The following is a 19683-nucleotide window of genomic DNA, read 5'->3' as shown; positions in this document are numbered from 1 at the left end:
CCTCCACCCCTCCACCCCTATTCCCTTCGGTCAAGACATTCCTCATTGAGATTTAGTCAGGAGTAGAGGAGTGGTGAGCACCGCGGATTCGGCGAACATGACACGTGAAAAGTAGAAAGGAACGGATTGCAAACCATGTGTGTCTTGGGGAGGAGTGAACAAGAAGATATCTTTGACTTGCTGGGTGGCATCGTTCTTTTGGCTTTTGGGGGTAGCTGTAAATAGTGATTCATCGATGTCGCGAAGCTTCATGCCTCTTCTTGCCCCCTCCCCGCCAAACAAAGCTTTTGCCTTTGATGCCGTCCCCGTCTGCTTGGAGTTGTCTTTTTCTGGAATCACGCTGCCGTCCTGTGACTGCTATCATCGCAAAGGAGAGATTGATGTCAAATTGAAGATCGTACCTAAGCAACGTTGCCAGACCATCTGAAGAATCTGGGCGGTGTACAGTACGGAATACATGCTTGCTCTTCCTCCTGAGGTCTCGTTAGGGTAAAAGGAGTGGGCGACGGGAGAGAGTGTGAGTGGGGCTTCCTGTACTTCCGCGAATTGGGCATTGGTATCCAGCATCTCTGTATCATAGCAGCTGAACCCAACTCTCGATCTTTCTCACCGGCATTCGGGGGTAGTTGATGCCGTGTAGCGCTTTGAAGCCCCAGCGTCTTTGTATCCTATCTAAGAGTATGTATGTAATTTGCCAGCGCACCTCTTACCGTATCGCCGAGCTCCGTTTTCTTTGCCCTAGAGTTACTTCTACTTCCCAACCCTCAGCCCATCTAGATGTTCATGGTACGTAAGGTATGTTATTGTACACTCACGCAGCACGTGCGCTCAGAGATTCTCGAGAAGGGACGGCACTTCGCAGTGAGTAGCTTGATCTGGGTAGGCCCCATGGGTGGAAGAACTGTCTTGCTTGGGTGTGTATGACACTACCAAGGTGCGTTGTCCACTGTGCAGGAACCAAGCATTTGTGCGTCCCCCGGGAGACCCAATCACACCATTTCTCGCGACACCATCAGAACCGGATGCTTTGGGCGAACGGGCTTTCCTATTGTCCACCACCATTGGCATGGCCGTGAGGTGGCGCTGAGCTTGCATCGCTGAGGTGTGTACATACTATGACAGTCACACTGGGCTGGGTTCTCTCAAGCTACCTAGTCGGTATTCACAGTTCGCTGAGCCATGGGATCGGTCGTGTGGAGGATACTAAGGATACAAATGTCATGCTCACTCGGTAGGCAAGCCAAGGAATGTTTCTGACTGCATCGCGTGTATGGATTATGTCACTCTAGGCGGTGTGTTTGAGGGTGTGTAGATGGTTGGAGAACGGAGGGATGGATGGGATTGTCCGGAGTACGGATAGAAGGGATGGCGATGCGTCTGGATGGCCGGTTCTGGCCGTGTACTGTTAAGTTGCGCAGGCATCAAGGTAAGGTTTGGTACGTAGTAGGTCAGTACCTACGCAGACGGGCAGAGCACTTTCCCCCTCCCGGCACCGAATCCTCATGCATGCATCGCATCCGCAAAGTTTTAGCCCTTGGGGTAACACAAGCCCGGGGCTCCCTCTACGCCCCCCTTGGGATGCGAGGAGAGGAAAAATAAGCTTGGAGTAACACAGCATCTAGGCAGGTATTCGATACCTCGCCTGCATGCATGCACCAGGCTCCTGTTGTGTACACACAAGGTAGAAGAAATCTTCTGGTCTGAAGTCAGCTCATCAGTGTGCAGATCGACGTCTAGAAAAGGACACAACAGTAGAGGCACTATCCGTACTTTCGTTACTTGTGTCCCACGAAGAGAAGCGAGTGGGCCTGTCCCCCCACGTAATGCATGCCATGTAGCATCAGATCCGCTACCTCGCAGCTGGACAGTTCTTGGTGCGGGTGTCACAGTGAGTAAAAGAGGATCCGGTGCAAGACTTGATGAGGCGATTCCGGCTGTGTTGAGAGGGTATGACCTGCCAGACCTCTCTCTCTTCTTCGCCTTTGGTAGTGCGCTTCTCTACTCTCAGGGTGAGCCTTTGTATTTCGCTTGTCATTCCGTATGGCAACCTGCTATCGGTCATGTTAGGCCCGATCTCAAAATGCTCGCTGTAGTGGGTGAGGAGGAATGTAGCGAAATCCGACCAGACTCGGCATCTTGGCAACGGACGATGGCCAAGGAAAACGACGACGGCGACACGAGTCTCATCGTGCAGGTAGGTGTCTCTAGACTGGCTTGGCCTCTGCGGGAAGCTGCCAACCTTGAGAGAAAATCCCTTGCGAAAAGAACCGGTGCGTAACATGAGAGCAACAGAAAACCATCGGCCTTATTCGGACTTTACTCCGCCATCAGCGACTTCGCACGTGGCCCCCTCGTTTATTATTAGGGTCGCTCCCTGATAAACGAAGTGCTCGGCCAAAACGAGGAAGCCGATTCAGAGAGGGCCGGCCAGAAGAGGAAGATCCGGTCATGGCGTATGCGAATGTTACGAATAGTTACACTTTTTAACAGCCAAGGATAAACGACTTTGGGGGAGTGAGTGATCCCCACACCTCGAACGCCAGCTGAATCCTTAGCTAAGCCGGCCAGAGTGGCCGAGCCATGGCCGAGAGGCGAATCCCATCCGACGCTTGCCGCGGAGAAACGAAAAAGTGAGGGGAAACCTCCGTTCACTAACTACTCACTGGAGGTGTATGAAGGTGAGGAAAAGAGAAGCGGTCAATCGTGGAGTTAGTTACGTGATGGCGCGGAGGGAAAGCGATGAGCAGCCTCTCATCTCGCCCTCATTCTTTCCCAATCCAAGGCGCCCGCAAGTCTGTGGGCAAGCCAAGTGGATGTGCAGCAGGGGAGCGGAGAACGCGGGGGTTGGTGGTATGCACGTCCATACATGCACAGTGGCTTCGAGGTTGGTTGTTGGCGGCGTCCGGGGAACCCTGGAGGACGTACGGAGTAGTGTAAAAAGAATCGATCATACCTCCCGTCTCGCCCGCCTGCCATGCGCTCACCAAGGAGACTGCATAGAAAATGGCAGATCAGTGTCCCGCGTCGTCACAGCTTCCTTGTTGTAGGGAATGCCGCCTCACACCGACCGAATATGTGAGATGTTCATCGGCGGGCCAAGTCGGGATCGCCATCGAATTTGGCACCAATTGCAGCAGGGAAGCGTTCATGACTCGGTTGAGCCCGGTTTAACGCGACCGCAGAGGGGTTTTGATAAAGGCATGTTCCATAGGCGGTCCAATAGCGTGTGCAGCGAGGTGAAATCCGCCAGGAGTCCGCTGGCCCGGCTCTGTCAGTGGAAGCTCTTCCAACCGCATCCTTCGGCGGCCGGGTAATAGGTAATGAGCAACTTGGCAGTTCATCTCAGGAGTGTCGCTGGGGCCAGGAAGCAGAATGGGGTAGACAGATGGTCAATTCATCGCGGAGTCTGTCTCGTAGCAAGCCAAAGTGAAGTGCGAGGGAAAGCAATGCGTTACTACGAGCAACTCCCCTCCCAACTCGACCCGTCTCTGCCTCCTTTGTCCCCCTGGGCGACACTGTACACGACTTGGCCCGTGACGGCACCGTCCATCTATGTAACATCAGCCATATGTACCTTGGCCAACAGCGTGTTGCTGTTGACACATCTACCCCCTCTTCGTCAAGCGAGAATGAAGAGGAAATAACAAGACTTTGAACACAGGAGGCCCTTGTCAAAGACCTGCTGGGAAACCAATAAATCGCCGAATGATGTGTAGTATGATGCATCTTGACCGCCCCCTGTAACGCCATTTATGTTTTTGCAGGTTTGCTCCTGACCCGATTAAAAAGGGAAATAGTCAAATGCTTGATGCAAGAAAGAAGGCAAGGTAAAAAGCGTGGCCCAAGAGTGCCCTTTCCTTCGGAGTGTGGGAAGCCGGTCGTGACTGTTTAATACCCAGCACTGCCCGGCATCTTGCCCAGAGAATGGGTGCTGTGGTCCTTCGGAGGGAGGTGGTTGTGGCAGTAGATTTTCCTGCCACTCACCCGCTGCTGGCACAGCTTCTTGGAGGCGTCGATCATGCTCCCGCCGTTGGGTTCGTCGAAGCTGTCGGTCTGGCAGCACTCGATGTTCTTCACCCACCGGTTGTTGACCACCTCCGCGATCGTAATCCGCTTCTCCGGGTCGGGATTGAGCATCTGGAGGAGTACTCGCCGCAGCGCCGGGGGCTTGACGAACGTGTCGAACACGAACACGTGCGGGTAGTCCATGTCCGTGATCGCGAGGTCAGAGTCGTCGGTGTGGTTGGCCCTCCACTTTTCCCAGCCGCGAACCAGGCTGGCGTAGTTATCCCGTGGCGACGCATTTTCACTCACTTCGGCCTTATGCCAGAGAGGTGCCCCAAAGATGAGGTTCACCATGACGATTGCGGAGCTCCAAACGTCCAGGCCGCGTGGGTCGTACTTGTCCTTCTTCTTGAGCACCTCGGGCGAGATGTAGGGCATACTGCCGCAGATACCCGGAGCGCAGAGTCGCACCTCTCCCATATTCCTCCCGCACTGCCCGCCGGCTTCCCTGAGCCCCGGGTGAATGCCCGAAAAGACCTCCGAGACACCAAAGTCGGTAATCTTCAGCCGGCACTCCTTGGTGATGAGCAGATTTTCGAGCTTGATGTCGCGGTGGGCGATGCCGTTGGAGTGAAGGTAGTGGATTCCCGTGACCAATTGCTTGAAGAGGCACAACCGGTCCTTTTCCCTGTCCTCGGTCTTGAGGTACTTTTTGTTCACGAGCGTGAACAAGTCGCCGTCCTCGCAATACTCCATGACATGATTCCAGCGGCCGCGATCGATGCAGAGTCGTATTGTGTCGACGATGTTGGGGTGGTGCAGGCTCTTAGCCAGCGTGTATTCGGACTTGATCTTCTTTTCATACTCCTCCTTCGTCTCGCGCGACGATTTACCTCGGAACTCTTTCACCGCGTAGAGCTCACCGCCGGTTTTGCTCACCATCAAGGTGACCTTGGATGTCGCACCCTTGCCCAAATGCTTCCCGTGCCGACCCAACAGCTTGTGCTGATACTCATATTCCGAAGACAGCTCGACCACGTCCACAGTGAAGTCATCGGGCAGGCTCAGACTCATGCGACGAGCTTTGACACCGGTACCAGTCTCAGCGGGTAGCCCCCAGAGAGATCGCTCCATGTGGATAGGCTTGTCGGGGTCATCCACCGCGGGTCGGTCTTCCGTCGAGTAGTCGAAACTGCTCGCGCGACGCCTGAGCTGCAGCTCCTGCCTCGACGGTGCTTCCCTTCCATGGTGGCGAGAACGCAACGTGAAGCCCGTGGCCGCACGCGCTTTATGCCTCAGAAATGCTTCCGGAGCTGGTACCGTCGGCTTGGACGCCTCTTCTCTTGTCTTGATAGCGATCTCCAGCGGTGAGCTGGGCGACGGCGGCGTGTTGGAGCGGGTAGTAGCCGAGCTCCTATTCATTGACCACCGGCGCGTTGGCAGCTTTCGTTGCCCAGTCTCCGACAAGTTCAAAGCCGATGCGTTCCCAAGCTCGGTGCCAAGTGCAGCCTTGTCGGAGCCCACACGCCTTAGAAAACTCGACATGGTGCGTTTAAAGCTGGACGTGGAGCCGAAAGAACGCCTGGAAGGCTGTGCAGTCGGTGGATCCTGGTCGGCCGCTGACGAGGTCGCCGGGGCAGGAGTTGAGGGGGGTGCTGCCCTCGGTGTTCGCTGGGGACTTCGAGCGGCCTTTGGCGGAGGAGCGGCAGAGGAGTCGACAAGTGGTCCGTCCAGGTGGCCGTCAGAGTTCGGGAAGGTTTGGAAGTCCTGTGACTGGCGGCCGCTTACAGGAGTCACGGGCTCAATCACCGCCTCGCTGTCGGTCTCATCGCCTTCTTCAAGGATGGGGTGTGTCAAGTCGGTGGGATATTGCCGTGGCGACGACGAGAGACTCGACTTGTTGGAGATTGGGTCGCACGAAGTGTCTAACGGAGTCAGAAAAGATGGGTCCACTGCGGGTTTGCCGGTGGTAGAAGAACGAGGGGGAGGAGGAGGAGGGGGAAGCCGTTCGTGGTTTAAATCGAGGAGTGTGAAGATACCTAACGAGGAGGTCTGCGTTGCCGCAGCAGCAAGAACCGAGACGGCCATTTGCGCAAACAAGCGGTCCGACGGCGGCAGCAAGCAGGGAAGACAGACAAGTAAAAAGAGTCTTGGTCCCTCTGAACAAGGGTGGTACGTCAGCGCCCGGCGACCGCTCGGCAGCAATCAGCACGAGGGGCCGCACAAAGGCCGCTGAAACTGGATTTCCGGCGCGGCCCGTCGGCGTGACCAAGCACGCTGAAAGCCGGCTCTGACAGACCCCAAAGACCTTTTGTCGCTAGTCACAACGTTTCTGCCCTGCTAGGCACGCACTTCGAATGCTTCTCCCGAAATGGAACCGAACGTCGGCTGACTGCTATGGCCTTCGCTGACCTAGTATGCCGGGTCTGGAGGGCGGACCTCTGGCTATTATATGTATAGCGATCGGGCTGGGCGTCGAGGAACCGTCAATCGCTCGCTCGCTGCCAAGGCTGGAGTCTGTCTAAGGCGAGATTTGTGTAGCCCCGTGCAGCAGGTGTGGCGTGCTGTCCAAGGCACAAAAGCGGCCAGAGATCTACAAGTTCGAATGCCGGTTGGTTTGAGCGCTCTTGGCAGTCGTTGGTGCGATGATTGCGAGAAGAAACCCAGGTGGAAAAGGGGAGAGAGTAGGAAGAAGGTGCGCCCGGTGGTGAAGGGTTATAACAACAACAATAACAACATCACAATCGGGCAACCGGGGGCGAGTCTCTGATTTGACTGACGAAATGCTTGGTTTTTGCCTCCTGCAAGAAAAAGGTCCCAGTGTTCGGACGGACCGACTGGATGAAGGCTGACGGGCTACTCAAGTAGGGTCTCCAGGGGGTTTGGGGACCGAGCGGTGGGGTTGGCCATCCCAGTTTAGTGCATTGGTCGTCCGAACGTATCAATTTGCAATCGACAAGCGCCTAGCACTCGGTGTCTCTATCGAGGGCGGGGACTCCAGATAACTGGTGCGGAGTGCCTAGCTAGCTGTAATTAGATAGGTACTCCGTATTGGATCGGCAAATACCTCTGGAGCGAGACCTGCTGTGGTGGTGTACTGTTACAATCATACATACATACATCCGTATGTATACACGTATTCCATACACCTCACTAGGCGCATCAGCAGGGTCCTCGTCTCTGGGCTACTGAGAGCTCGATCGTATCGCAAGGGTACCCCGATCCCACAAGGCACCGTCCGATGAAAAGCGGATCAAAGAGCCGGCACCGGTCGTCCCTCGTCTGTTCTCTCTGATAGCGGGTGGACAACCACACAACTGACACACTGCAGAGGGCCCCGGAGCTTACCCCAATCGTGTTGTCACGACCAGTCACGCCAAGGTAAGTCAAGGCTCAACGGAGCTCCCGTACCCAGCGTTGGAAGCCAGGAAGCCCTCACTCTGGTATGCCCGCATTGTATGAAACTATGAATGTCGTGCTTCAGATTCTGCTTAACGTATGTACCCAAGTGGCTAGCCTCCAAGACAGGCCACTACCTGGTGACGGTCACGGCATAGTGAATACATACAGTACAGGTCAGCTTCGTAGCGATACGTTACCGCGAGGTAAGTATGACTGACCCACCCCCACCCTCAGCGCCGAGAGACCGAGAGCGCGATTTAACCCCAGATGCAGAGCCACCTAAGTTCTGATTGGCGAACCATGGGCATGACCCGCGTTTTTGGAAGGTGTCCATCAAGGCGCAAAGTCAACGGTACCAGACGGCATCCATACCTTGAAGGTAAAAAAGTCCGTACTGTCGAGTTTGGCTTATAAGGAAGGCAGCCAATTTTCTGGTTTCAAAGGAACGCAGCGAAGCATCATCGAGTTCATATCAGGCTGACATGCCGGGCTTTGTGGCGGTAGAAAGCGACGACTCTGTTGCTGCGTCCTGCCATCCGCTACCGACTCGTCCTTTCATCGCCAAGTCGCTTAATGGAATGACCAAGCCCGCAGAAATATGCCGCAATATCCAGGCCGAACCAGCTGCTGATGGTCGTACATCTAAGCTGACAACAGTCAGCTCAGGCAAAGATTGTGTATGTTGCTTGAAGACCTCATGTGCCCGGTCCCTCATGTTAATCCATACGAATTTGCGCGGTTCCGATGCGGCAACCTCGGACTTATGTGAACTATTCGCGGCTCTTTACGCGGAAATCCTCGTTTCAACCTATGAGAATTCCCTCCGGTCCCTTTCCCGACCCCATCTTACACTACGGTCTTACCAGCTTACCCAGTGTTGTTCGTCGTATTGTACAGCAGACTAGGGCGGTAACTGGTACATACTCCTGGTTGATCGCAGCACCGAGAGAACCGACCGCAGGAGCTCCACTGCGTCATCGGCTAGTGTGGGGATCCCAAACCCGCTGATTTTATCCATTCCTCGACTTGTACCGACCGAAGTTCAGAGCAGGAAAAGCTCATGTTATGTAGAGGGGAATGTCATCATCAGTAACTGGCTTCCAAGTTTGTTGATTCAAGCTGAACGACGTTCCCATTCTTACTGTACTGTACCTATGTGTATACATTACGTCACTGCACCCAACCATCTGCTCCAGACGAAGATAGCATCGTTGTTTCCATTCTTAGCTTCGGCTGGCTGGCTAATAGATGAGTATAACACGCGACACATGGCGTTTTGAGGCGCACAACGCATCAGCACCTCTGTTCGTGTATGGAATTGTTGGCGCTGTATGTACGGACGTACATATACGTAGCGTACCGTATGTATGGATGTGCATACAATACGGATTACACTGTTCACGAGCAAGCCTCTTGGGGTTCAGCTCCTCTGTGTGCTTCACAGCGTCAAACTTCATGTCTATTCGTCAATGATCCTCAGGCGAGCTATTTCAGTGATCCAGACACCCAACTACAAAGACAGCGCGCAACAAATCGACGGCTGCATCATGTCGAGCTTGTTTGACTGCACACAACGCCAAACCGGTGTCGGAACCCCTGGACGAGAGATCGAGATGCCGGCGTTGCTTGGTATGTCAGGAACTCAGCAGCCAGCCGTTGCCAAGATCTCGGCGTTCGTCATCCAGAAGGGCATGCTTTGCGCAAGCCGTCGCCCTAGGCTCTCGCCGGTCGACGGATGGTGTTTTGTTTCGTACCTCTGGTACACCGGCCCTCCGTCCGTAATCAATGTCTTTCTGCGACCCAGGGGCGCTCGGAAACGGGGACGACTTGGAGTTGAGGAGGATGGGAAGCACACGAGCCAAAATAATCGCGCCCCCACGTCTGGTCTCCATCGACGTCCAGGGAGTGGCTCGCTTCGTCGTAGCGCATCTGCACCATCGACTGCACCTAGCCCTAAAGCCTCTTATTACTGACAGACCGAGCGGTTGTTCAAGAGCTGGCCTGTCTCGCCTGTGTATTTATGGCTGCTGTCGAGCGAACCATGGCTCGTCCTCCATATCCCACCCAAGAAGTACGCCACACAAGGTTCAACACACCACCACTTCAGCTCTCTTTTTCAGAGCGGAAAGGCGCCTTGGCCAGTCGCAGTCGGACAAGCAAGGAGTGATGAATAGGAACATGCCTCCATGCTGCCAAGGTACCGCACAACGAGACACCGTTCACAACACATCCGTCTCTCATCTCAAAGTACGCTCGGATAGGCTCACAAGCTTGCAACCGTCTCGGCATCGCGGTCTTCCGTCTGGGCATTCTACTTGTCTGTCTCGGTTTGATTCAATTCCCTCGAGTGTGTGACAGAAGACGATCTTTCAGACAGTCCAGAACGCTCGTAAGACGCTTTGCCCCAAAACCAGAGGGAATGTAAGTTTGGTGCTCCCCATGCCAAGTAATGCTTGGGAGATGCGCCGTGTTGCTTGTTTCCCCAGAATTTCCCCCACACTACCAAACTCCCTTTCTTCTGTCCCACACCATGCTTCGTGGGATCTAAGAAATCCCCTTGCAGGTACTGTACAAGTGTACATACGGAGTGGTGCATCCTTCGCCAGCCTTTTCCTTCCAGGCAACGGGGAAGTTGAGAGCGGTCCGATGCTGCATAAGGTTGACTAACCCACGGCAGGGTTTTTGCCAGCCGAGGAGAAGGTGAATGATGCGGTGGAACTCGAACCCCTAATGGCTCACCTACCCTCTTCGAACTTCGAAGAGCACAAGACACCAGCGCCTCAAAAATGCATCCATCCAATTCGCAAAGGGATTGGTGGGGGGGCAGCGGAACCGTGTGCTGAAGAAGCGGTGTGAGTTCCGCTCTTACTAGGATTCAAGATGCAGGAGCTGGGCTTGCAGCATCAGCCGAAGGAAAGAACTTCTCGCAGGGCAGCGAATTGGCTGTGGCCGACTCGGACTCGACTGCACAGCTGCGATTGCCCCGCTGTGCCGGCCCGACAAGGCAACGCGGCTCGTGACCAGACAGAAGGCGGGACGGGACATGAGCAACGGCTGCCAGCGAGCTGTGCCAACTTCCGACCCCGATACGTACTGCGGCCATTGTCAATGCAAAGTCCAACGTGAAGGAATGGGCAGTGTCGTTCGTTGTAATCGGCGTTTGATACAGACACAGCACAGATGCCGTGTCCGTTGATCCATCCGACATCGCCCTACGAAAATCCCGCAAGGATGCACAATGGCATGCACGCCTCGCGCAACGTTGATCTAGGAGGGTTGGCCGCGTCAGTTCCTCCATCCTGATGCCCCAAGAACGTTTCAACCTTGATTCTGCTGCCACGTCTGTGACAAGGCTGAACCGAAACGCCCACCCCGCAACGAGCCAAATCACTGGCTCGAGTCAACCACTCCGCGGTTCCTCGCCGCCACAGGGTCCGGCTCTGGGACTTGCAGTCAGAACAAGTCCGTTGTGCACTTGGCTAATCGGCTGGAACAGCATCTTCATACCTAACTCCTGATGTTCGGACATCATGAAAGCGTATTAGAAATCACAGTCAGTACGGCATTGGCCAAGAAGGGGCTGGAACAAAGTGCATTCGCCACAGCACTGGTGTGGGCGTCCCTTACAAGTGAAAGAGACACTCTCGGATAGAGAAACAAGAGTCTGGCTTTTGTCTACGGAGTCGGTCACTGGTCGCCTGCCTGTCAAGACGTGGGCAAATCGCTAATAGCTAGAAACATGCCGGAAAGCCGATGACGCGAGCCGCCCCGTGAGCCGCACCTGCTTCTCCGTTCCTTTGTGTCTGCTGTAACTCGTGCCGAATTTCCCGGGCCCGTTCCATCGGCCGCGATATTTCCACGGGGCGGCGAATCGGTGCTAATGTGGGGACCAATGATCCAGGTCCTGGGGTTTTGCTTGAGAGTGGGCCCACGCAGTAGCGGATATTGTCCGAAGAGCTCTCGACCCGAGTCATTGACGAGTGGATTACCCCCGGCACCCTGCACCGTGTCTCGAGCTAACGCACAGTTGCTGTGCTTTGACTCTCAGCACACGCGGACTCATTGTAAGTCATCCCGCTGGTCGGCACCACTTTCGAGCACGATCCTCCCTGAATCAGGCATGTCGGCAACGCGAATCCCTCATTCGGTTCGGTCACCGCAAACAGCAATTTTCTGGAGAACCCCAGTCAGGACTTCTCATTGCTACGCTAAGTACGCCTACGAATCTCCCCACAACTGAGACAAGCTAGTAGTCCACCCTCCCTCGCCATGTAAATAGTCGTAGAGTTCCAAAGTCACCTCGTCAGATAGCTCTGGTTGACAAAAAGTGCGAACGGGACAATCTAACTCCCACTTATCAAGGTGCCAGATCTCGAGATCTTCCAATTCAGGATGCTCGCGGATGGTTTTAAAAATGCTATACCACATGCCGTCAATCTCTCTCACAAACAGCAGAGTTAGCTCCCGAAGATGGATGTGGCGACGAAGGAAGCTGCGAAACTTCGTACGTGGCAGCTTTAACTGTTCCACAGAGAGTACAGTTAATCGGGGAAAGCTCAATTCCCAAATCCCGCTGACAGTCGGATGCTCGTTATGCCTGCCGGTGAACCGAAGATACAGTTCGATAAGAGCAGGCGACTCCGCCAGCAGTGGGCAGAGGACTGCAGACCAGTCCGCGCCTCCAGGCGCCTCACTCCCATCCCGCAAGCAGACGTCGAGACGAGTCAGTCTAGAAAAATCCAGCCCGTCAAGGTAGCCAGGGACAGAGTCCCGCGAGAATTCCCAAGTCGGTCCCCAGTCATTGTAGGTGACGAGCTCTTCGAGCCGAACTTTTGCAACCGCCAATATTCGCAAGACGAAGGCGGTGTGGTGATTTGCCGCCCGTATCTCATCCCGTTCCTCTTGCAGTTCGTCGGAAATCGTATACGAGACGGCACCAGGGCGTTGCTTCTTTTGGACACTCGGGGCATTTGCGTTCGGCCGGATGTCGAAATTGAGAGCATCAGGAACCGAGAGATACATAGTCCGCATCTCGCTATGAGCGGCCCATTGCTGAGAAGCCCTTCTTGTACTCGCAGCGGGGGACGACAGAAGACAAGTCGGTGGACGTAATTCCGAAGAATGGGTTACTGTGACAGTAATTCCAAGTTGGCGATGCTTTGGCGGGTGGCGAAAACATTGAAGTCGTAGAATAAGGCGGCTGCCAGTGTTCGAAGCATTGAGAACGCCTTGCAGGATAATCTCATAGCCTCGCAATCCTTTCTGAAGGGTTCCGTAGGTCCATAACGCCGGCTATGATGACTTCGCGGCGGGGAGTAGGTGTGATTCTTAGGGCTTGACCAATAATATAATACTAGAAGCTTGGGGAATGGCAGGTAACGATGCGTACCGTCGCTGCTCCAGTGGCGGTGTCATAAAGAGGCAGACATCCTCAAGGATCTCAGTCGGGAGAGACAGAATACCGGGCATCGTTAGCTGTGTACAGTATGCATGACTCGAGTCGGGAATGATAGTATTTCCAACTTTCAGCGTTCTGCTTAGTTTTATTGTACGTCGGAGACGATCGTACAAGTAACACCGCGCCAATCTTTTTCGAGGTGACAGCCACTCCGCTATCAGGACACCCTGCAGCCTGATCTGACCCGGACATCCTCCCCAATTACCCCGCATCCCGCGCCGCATTCCTGCTAATAAGCAGCCAACGACTGGCTGGTAGTATCCGCAATCGAGACGCGCGCAACTCTTGCAGGCCACGACGCGTCCCTACCCAACCATTGCATTGCCCCGCACGCCAACCGGCATCCTGCAGCGCCAGCTCAGTTGTGGCCCTCGAGCGCGACCTGAATATCCATGCCGATTTCCCTCGATCCCAACCTTCTCAAGTGGCTGCCCATGGCGAGCGCGCATCATCGAAAGAGATCCCGAGCAGACGACCTCTTGCAAGAGCACCGTCCTAACAAGATCAAGTCGAGAGGCAGACTTTCCGGGCCGTCGAACTTCCCACCGGAATTCTGGGACAACCTGTCCAAGGTCTGGCTCACCCCGCGCGCTCTGCGAGAACTCGACCGGCGGAACAGCACTCGGCCCACCCCAGAACTCGCGACGCCTGCAGTTTATACCACCGATCTTGCCCGGTTTGCAAGACACGGTGGCCCAGACCTGCGACACCTTTGAGGGGTAAGATTTACCTAACCCGTGGACGGTCATAAACTAATTTATCGCTTGCAGTGTTCCGAACCGAAAGGCGTCAACCACACAATGACTTCTAGCCGTTCGTCCGCATTTTCTGGAAGCCGACGGACGCAGTCCACGCGGTCCACAAAAGCGACAAGCCTTTCCGCTAAGAGTGGAAAGTCATCCGCATATGGTCATGAGTTCGAAACGCATCTTACCGACCATGGAATATACCCTGAAGGGTACGAATATCCGGAGGACCGTTCAACGCCTGAGCCTGGTAACCAAGTTCATCAAGACCTCTCCGTTGCAAGACCTTCTCTTTCACCGTGATGTTTTCCCGAGTCGAAATTCCGCGACTTTAAGCGGAAAGACGCGCGAGCCACCTTCGAAAACGACGTTATGGCTACTGTCGTTCCTATTATCTGTGGAGATGTCGATATTCCCAGCAGGCAGAATGTTCTCTTCACCGAGCTTGCGCCTCTAACGTCCACTTATGATGAGGTGGTGAGGCCCAAGCCGGACTTCTTCGACAGAGCCTACATTGGGGACATCGGACAAGAAGGTCAGGGACCCCAAGGGAGACATGTATCCTCTGATCATCCCCATAAAGCATGCAAGCGTTCCGGTAGCGCCGAACTTCTTCCTCGAGGCCAAGGCGCCAAAAGGAGCCGCAGATGTATTGAAGCGACAAGCATGCTACGACGGAGCATATGGAGCTCGTGCCATGCATGCTCTGCAGAACTACGGCGATGAGGAACCCACCTATAATGGGAATGCCTACGCGTAGAGCTCGACATACCACGCCGGTACGCTCAAGCTATACGCGCACCACGTCACGCCACCGACCGCGCCCCGGGGGGGGGGCGGCCCGAGTACCATATGACAAAGCTCGGAGGCTTCGACATGACGGATAGCCGCGAGACATTCGTTCAAGGAGCAACGGCATTTCGGAACGCGAGGGACTTGGCGCAACGGTACCGTGACCAGCTCATCCAGGCGGCGAATGCAAAAGCGCGCCAGTCTAATACAGAGGCGCCGCCTGAAGCGGAAGTCAGAGTTGCTATAGCAGAGCACTATGAAGACTCGACCGCCGACGAATTCGTGGACTGTGAGGAGTATGCATCACAAGTTGTCGGCATCGAGAACCACCCTGCATTTGGAGATGCCGACGAGGCGCTGGCTCCTCCCCAGTACCTTTATGCAGAGGACGAAGAGCCCAGTCAGGAGTCCACATCTCTTGGTGCCGAGCCGGCCATGAGCTTCGCGACGAGCTTTACATTGAGCTTCATCCAGAGCCAAACCAGCTCGAAGCGAACCAGGGCATCCCACAGTCCCCCGTCGAATTCCCGGCCACGTAAGAAACTCGACCGGGCCGAGAGGCAGGCACACCGTAGTGCGCCTCGACGATCGGCCGGATCCTCCGCGCAGGGATCTACGTCGTCGGGATCTGCTGGACTACCGCCGGCCTCGGCCTCATCACCGCCTTGCCAGACCGCCGCCTATTCCCCGCCGCCTTGACGACCTCCTCCGTGACCTTAACCTCCGAGCCTCGTTCATCCAGCAGCAGCTTCACCACCGCCTCGCCACGCGAATTCTCTGCAGCCGCCTGAACGACCTCTTCCGTGACTTTGACGTCTTCGCCTCCTCTCTCTAGCAGCAGCCTCGCCACTTCTTCATCAAACTTACCGGCAATGATCTTAACCAACTGCGCCGTAACCTCAATCTTGGCTCGTCCGTCAAGCAGCAGCTTCATCACCTCCCCGGACTGCATATTCGCCGCTGCCGCCTGGACGACCTCTTCTGTGATCTCAGCTTCCTTTCCAAGCTGGCCAAGTAGCAAGCCAAGAACTGTGAACGCCCTGTCGCGATTGAGCTCGAGTTCCGCTCTTGGACTCCCGTCCCTTTGCTCGCAAAGCTCCGCTGCTACGTGGCATTGGCCGGCCACAGCGACTCGTACCGTTTCCATTGTGACTGCTGTTCGTGCAGCGTTGCAGATCGCCCTCATGGAGCAAGCCACCCAGGCCGCCAAAAAGATGGCCAACCGAATGACCATCATTCTGCGGCACAGCCAGCTTCACCGTTTTCCTGAAACGGAGTGTCGAAGGTTTTTGGCCGCTTCGGAAGGCTCGCAGACGGTTCTTCATCTTCGTACGTTCGTTTCGGATTCATGGCAGGGCGTTTGCATCAACGACAATCGGGAAGTCGGTCGGAAGTAGTCGGGGGTGGCAGAAGCTGGAGCGGAGGAATGTCAGACCTGATAGCTTGGAGCAAACGTGTGAGGTGGTTCACGATGGCGCAGGCGTGCGGCTGACCATCTCGAGGGAGGCAGCCGAGCAGGTGAGTAGCGTCACGTGTGGCATCGGGCTCTCAGGGCGGGTAAAGGACTCGCTGTCGCTTTCGGGAGAGGGGAAAGGGTGAACTGGGATCAGAAAAATATTTGCGGAAAGTGACCCACTGGTCGTCACCGAACCCGAAGACCCGCTCGCGCATGGGCTCCGGAATCCGGGATGCTAACCTAGGAGCACACCCCCTTTTCCAAGCGGTCCGGTTTTCCGCACCAAAGTTTGTCCCCCCGAGCCGCAGCGGCATCTTGTGGTGCCAGCAGTGGCAAAGACCGGAGATCGGCAGTTGGCCTGTCCGATAGCCACGCATTCAGGTGATGGTTTGTGTCGATACCATTAAGGCTAAGCGTATATCACAGATACATAGCTTCATGAGTTGCCGATTGCTTTCATCTGCCCCTTAGATAGTAGACAACATATTTACTTAAGGAATCGCCTTAGCAACCTAGAAGAGCGGTAAGGCATTGCTTCGGGAATGCATCTAGCTACTGAGCGTGCTGAGGCAGAGATAGGGGTCCAGGCCATCGAAGACATATGCGCTCCGCAGGGAGGGTAGACGGGGAGACTACCTACCTATAGCGCCTGGTGAATCAAGGAATCGCTTGCACTCAGACTCTGGAGTCAGCGGCAGCGAACAAGTCCAGCACCATATCTGCTTGCATCTGCTTCGATTGTTCGAAGGCTGCTGATTGATTATAGATTCAAATAGTACAGCGCAGTCCCGAAAAAAGGATGTCTTTTATCACCAGCAGGTCAAAGCGCGTACGGACGTGTCATCCAGCTTGATGTTGTCTCAACTACGGTATGTCCGAAATTTGGACGGTCTTCAGGGACCGAACATCGACAACTTTGACGTCGCCAAGCAGTGCGGTATGACCATATGAAAAGCACGGACTGTGTGCTGGGGCACTGTCGGATGAAGCCGAGAGTACCTATGCATATGGTGATGATGGGAACAGGGAGAACAACGTAGGTCCCAAGTTCGTGGCGGCAATTGTCGCCTGGGGCAGCTATGATAATCCAGTTCGCCACTGGGACATAGACACGCGAGTAAGCGAACCGCGATACGCCTGGTCGCGTGATGTGATTCCGAGGGGTATATCGTCTCATACTGCTAGTAGGTTCACAGGAGCCTGTTGGTGAAACCACGCTGCTAGTTGCTACTGTTAGCACTAGGCCATATGGCAGTATTTGAACATAGTACTTAGCCGAATACCTGTCATATGAATTCAGAGACATGGAAATCATCAAGGTCAAATGCTTGCGCTTCGCTAGTTTTACCATGTCAGTTCGCTGCTCTCTCAAGCGAGGGGAAGGCAAGTCGTATTCCATAACACAGCATCGTGTAGACACTTAACAATCAGCTGGGCTCGGGGGTATCATAGGACTGCCAATGATGGCGATGAGAACCGATTGGGTCTTGGGAGCTACAGTATCCCGGAAAGGTCCAGTTCGTGGCACCTATCTCGTGACACTTTCCATTTCTTGCCCTTCCCCTCTTCATCTAGGTGGCAGGTGTCTCATTCGTAGTCTTCCGCCACATTGATTGCTGCCAGCGGTGTCTCAAGTATCTCGGAACGCGTGGTCGGAGGAGAGATTGACTCTCAGCAGAGAGATGCACAACAAGGAGAAGGAAAAGAAAAGCGATAGGCCGTAGGTAGTGATGGCGACCCTGGTAGGTCGTCTGTGGCTTTATACGTCTCGACACTAATGCAAAAGTCACCTCCGAATCAAGAACATGTAGTACTAGTAAGTACCACCCAAGTAGGTAGGTGCTGCAATATGACCAAAGAAAAGCCACAGACGGAACCACTGACCCATGGGTGCCATGTGTTCATTCAAACAAAACGGGGGGTTAAGAGCTCTGCCGCCAAATGGCGCTTCTCAGTAATTAGTCGTAAGTCTAAGCAACATCACCGACATCATTGCCATCAACCACCCAACAAACTTGCTTCTTGTGTCTCACCCCAACTTGTGCTTCTTTCCTGATCTATCGAGGTGCGCATTTGATGACAACCAGTGAGAAGGTTGAAAGAGAGATGCAACCGACTCACTATTGCTTGACCTTGCGGTTGCATCAAGGGATGGTGACACTGCAAGAATCTTGGAGAGTAGATAACCCTCGACGTGCGACTTCCCGGCGAACTGAAACTCGCACACCCGCCGCCCACGGTTGAGCCTCCTTTGATACCCAACCTGCTACGCATTTTCCATCCACCAGAAACGTTCCAGAAGAAATCAACACTGCCAATTCAGTCAGACAATATTCGTAAAACATGTGTGAATTCACGCAGGTGAGCAGAGCCGGCTTCGTTACCCTGACACTTGCACTCGTACGAGCTTTTCGATGACCCAGCGAATTCAGCGAGAATTCTCTTGCGGCCACATGCGCTGGCTGGCTTCGAAGCATTGGTATGTCTCATGGAGCCAAACACCGTCAGGAGGAGGAAGAAACGAAAACAAGCAAGGAACGGCCTAGAGGCTGACCTGCCCTGTCCCTCAGTTCCAAGTACAAGGCTACTCAAAACCCAAGGGCTTGCGAGCCAGATATCACGGCTTTCGAGGATCGGTGAGATGGGAATTTCGCTTTTCTCGTGCGAAACGTACAAGTGCCAGACTCTGACAGGAGCGATAGACCGTTCATCTGCGGCGAGTGCAGACTCAAGGAGACGCCGCCTCAATGGATAGTCTTCATGGAAAAGTGGGAAATTGCGATACACTACTACCGTTAACTACCTTTGGTGGAGAGGTTGGCGCAAGGAGTCACTGGGGTTCGTGATTTCAAGGGATACCACTGGGAAATTGACTTGAGCTTTGCGTTAGCGGGCCGCTGCTACCTAGTCGGAAGAATCAACGATATTGTTCACTTCCATGATGTCACGAAACGCTGCATGTCATGATTACTTCTACAGGGAACCTCCAATTGAGTCCATTTAACCACGACGCGCCAGCAAGACAAGCAGAGCAGTGCCTCGACCGGTCTAGTGGCAGTCTCGAGACCGCAGATCCATTTTTTTAAGCCGTGCCGCGTAAGTAAGTGATGCGAAAGGCCTATCTATTACGTAGACGGTCGGGCTTGTATTGCCTGGAAATCGAGAGTCCTTTTCGATCGGGCGTCAACGGTGACTACACCTATACTAAGGTAATTAGTAGCTGCTAACAGTTAGCTATCTGGGAATCGCTTCGAAAAGGGACTTGATATACCTTCCTCCGGGCGTTTCTTTATTACGTCGACCATCTAAAGTTTCTTCCAGTTATGAAGTCGAACAAGGCCGTTGAACGTATCGTGGACTCCGATTTCGAAAACATCACTTGCCTGTGAGTGCTTGGCATGCAGGGTTTTGGACCCTGAAATGCGGAGTAGGATCCGCCTTGCCCATCACAAGCTCACTGTAGTTACACAGTAGATCTGAAGAAACAATCGAAGTGCAAGGTCTGGCCGATCGATCGAGGCAGCAACAAAATGCTGACCGGAAAGGTCGAGGCGCGTTTGACGAAAGTCAAAGACCCGATCAATCGGCGATTGCTTCTCGCCAACACGACTCGATGACACGTCCATTGGCTTTCGTGCCTCCTCCCGCCCAACCGGCTGCGGGTCCGGCGTCATTCATTTTGTGGGGCCTCGATCGCAGCCTGATGGGGAAGCGGACGTGGTCCTGCCGTCTTCACCGCTCCATTCTACTGGTCACGGTCGACTCTTTCGTCACAAGCACAGAGATGAGGCTGCCACTGCCACGTCGCGGCTCCTCTCTGGCCG

At 54.5% G+C, this 19683-nt stretch overlaps 4 protein-coding genes across 4 annotated transcripts; 2 read left to right on the top strand and 2 right to left on the bottom strand.

The window, feature by feature from the left end:
* Positions 1–3766: 3766 nt before the first annotated feature.
* On the bottom strand, positions 3767–6275 carry B0T15DRAFT_76789 (kinase-like domain-containing protein). The gene is made up of 2 exons (XM_062871302.1): positions 6045–6275; positions 3767–5930 (listed from the first exon to the last, which is right to left on the bottom strand). Exons 1-2 carry the CDS (start codon positions 6091–6093, stop codon positions 3889–3891), a joined length of 2091 nt encoding a protein of 696 aa, XP_062727254.1. The 5' UTR covers positions 6094–6275; the 3' UTR covers positions 3767–3888.
* A 5163-nt stretch (positions 6276–11438) lies between these two features.
* Positions 11439–12598, bottom strand: B0T15DRAFT_76656 (uncharacterized protein). The gene has a single exon (XM_062871300.1). The coding sequence runs from the start codon at positions 12436–12438 to the stop codon at positions 11626–11628; it is 813 nt and encodes a 270-aa protein (XP_062727253.1). The 5' UTR covers positions 12439–12598; the 3' UTR covers positions 11439–11625.
* Positions 12599–13299: 701 nt separating this feature from the next.
* B0T15DRAFT_482486 (uncharacterized protein) lies at positions 13300–15102 on the top strand (the record flags this gene model as incomplete). The annotated part of the gene is made up of 5 exons (XM_062866107.1): positions 13300–13541; positions 13677–13887; positions 13927–14088; positions 14195–14303; positions 14480–15102. 5 exons carry the CDS (start codon positions 13300–13302, stop codon positions 15100–15102), a joined length of 1347 nt encoding a protein of 448 aa, XP_062727252.1.
* Positions 15103–15189: 87 nt separating this feature from the next.
* On the top strand, positions 15190–16309 carry B0T15DRAFT_76652 (uncharacterized protein). Its single transcript, XM_062871299.1, has 2 exons — positions 15190–15732; positions 15914–16309. Exons 1-2 carry the CDS (start codon positions 15276–15278, stop codon positions 16000–16002), a joined length of 546 nt encoding a protein of 181 aa, XP_062727251.1. The 5' UTR covers positions 15190–15275; the 3' UTR covers positions 16003–16309.
* Positions 16310–19683: the final 3374 nt, after the last annotated feature.

The sequence above is a fragment of the Chaetomium strumarium genome, assembly GCF_033439665.1.
Source record: "Chaetomium strumarium strain CBS 333.67 chromosome Unknown B0T15scaffold_1, whole genome shotgun sequence".
NCBI classification, from domain to species: Eukaryota; Fungi; Ascomycota; class Sordariomycetes; order Sordariales; family Chaetomiaceae; genus Chaetomium; species Chaetomium strumarium.
This window is presented reverse-complemented; position numbering and strand designations above follow the sequence as displayed.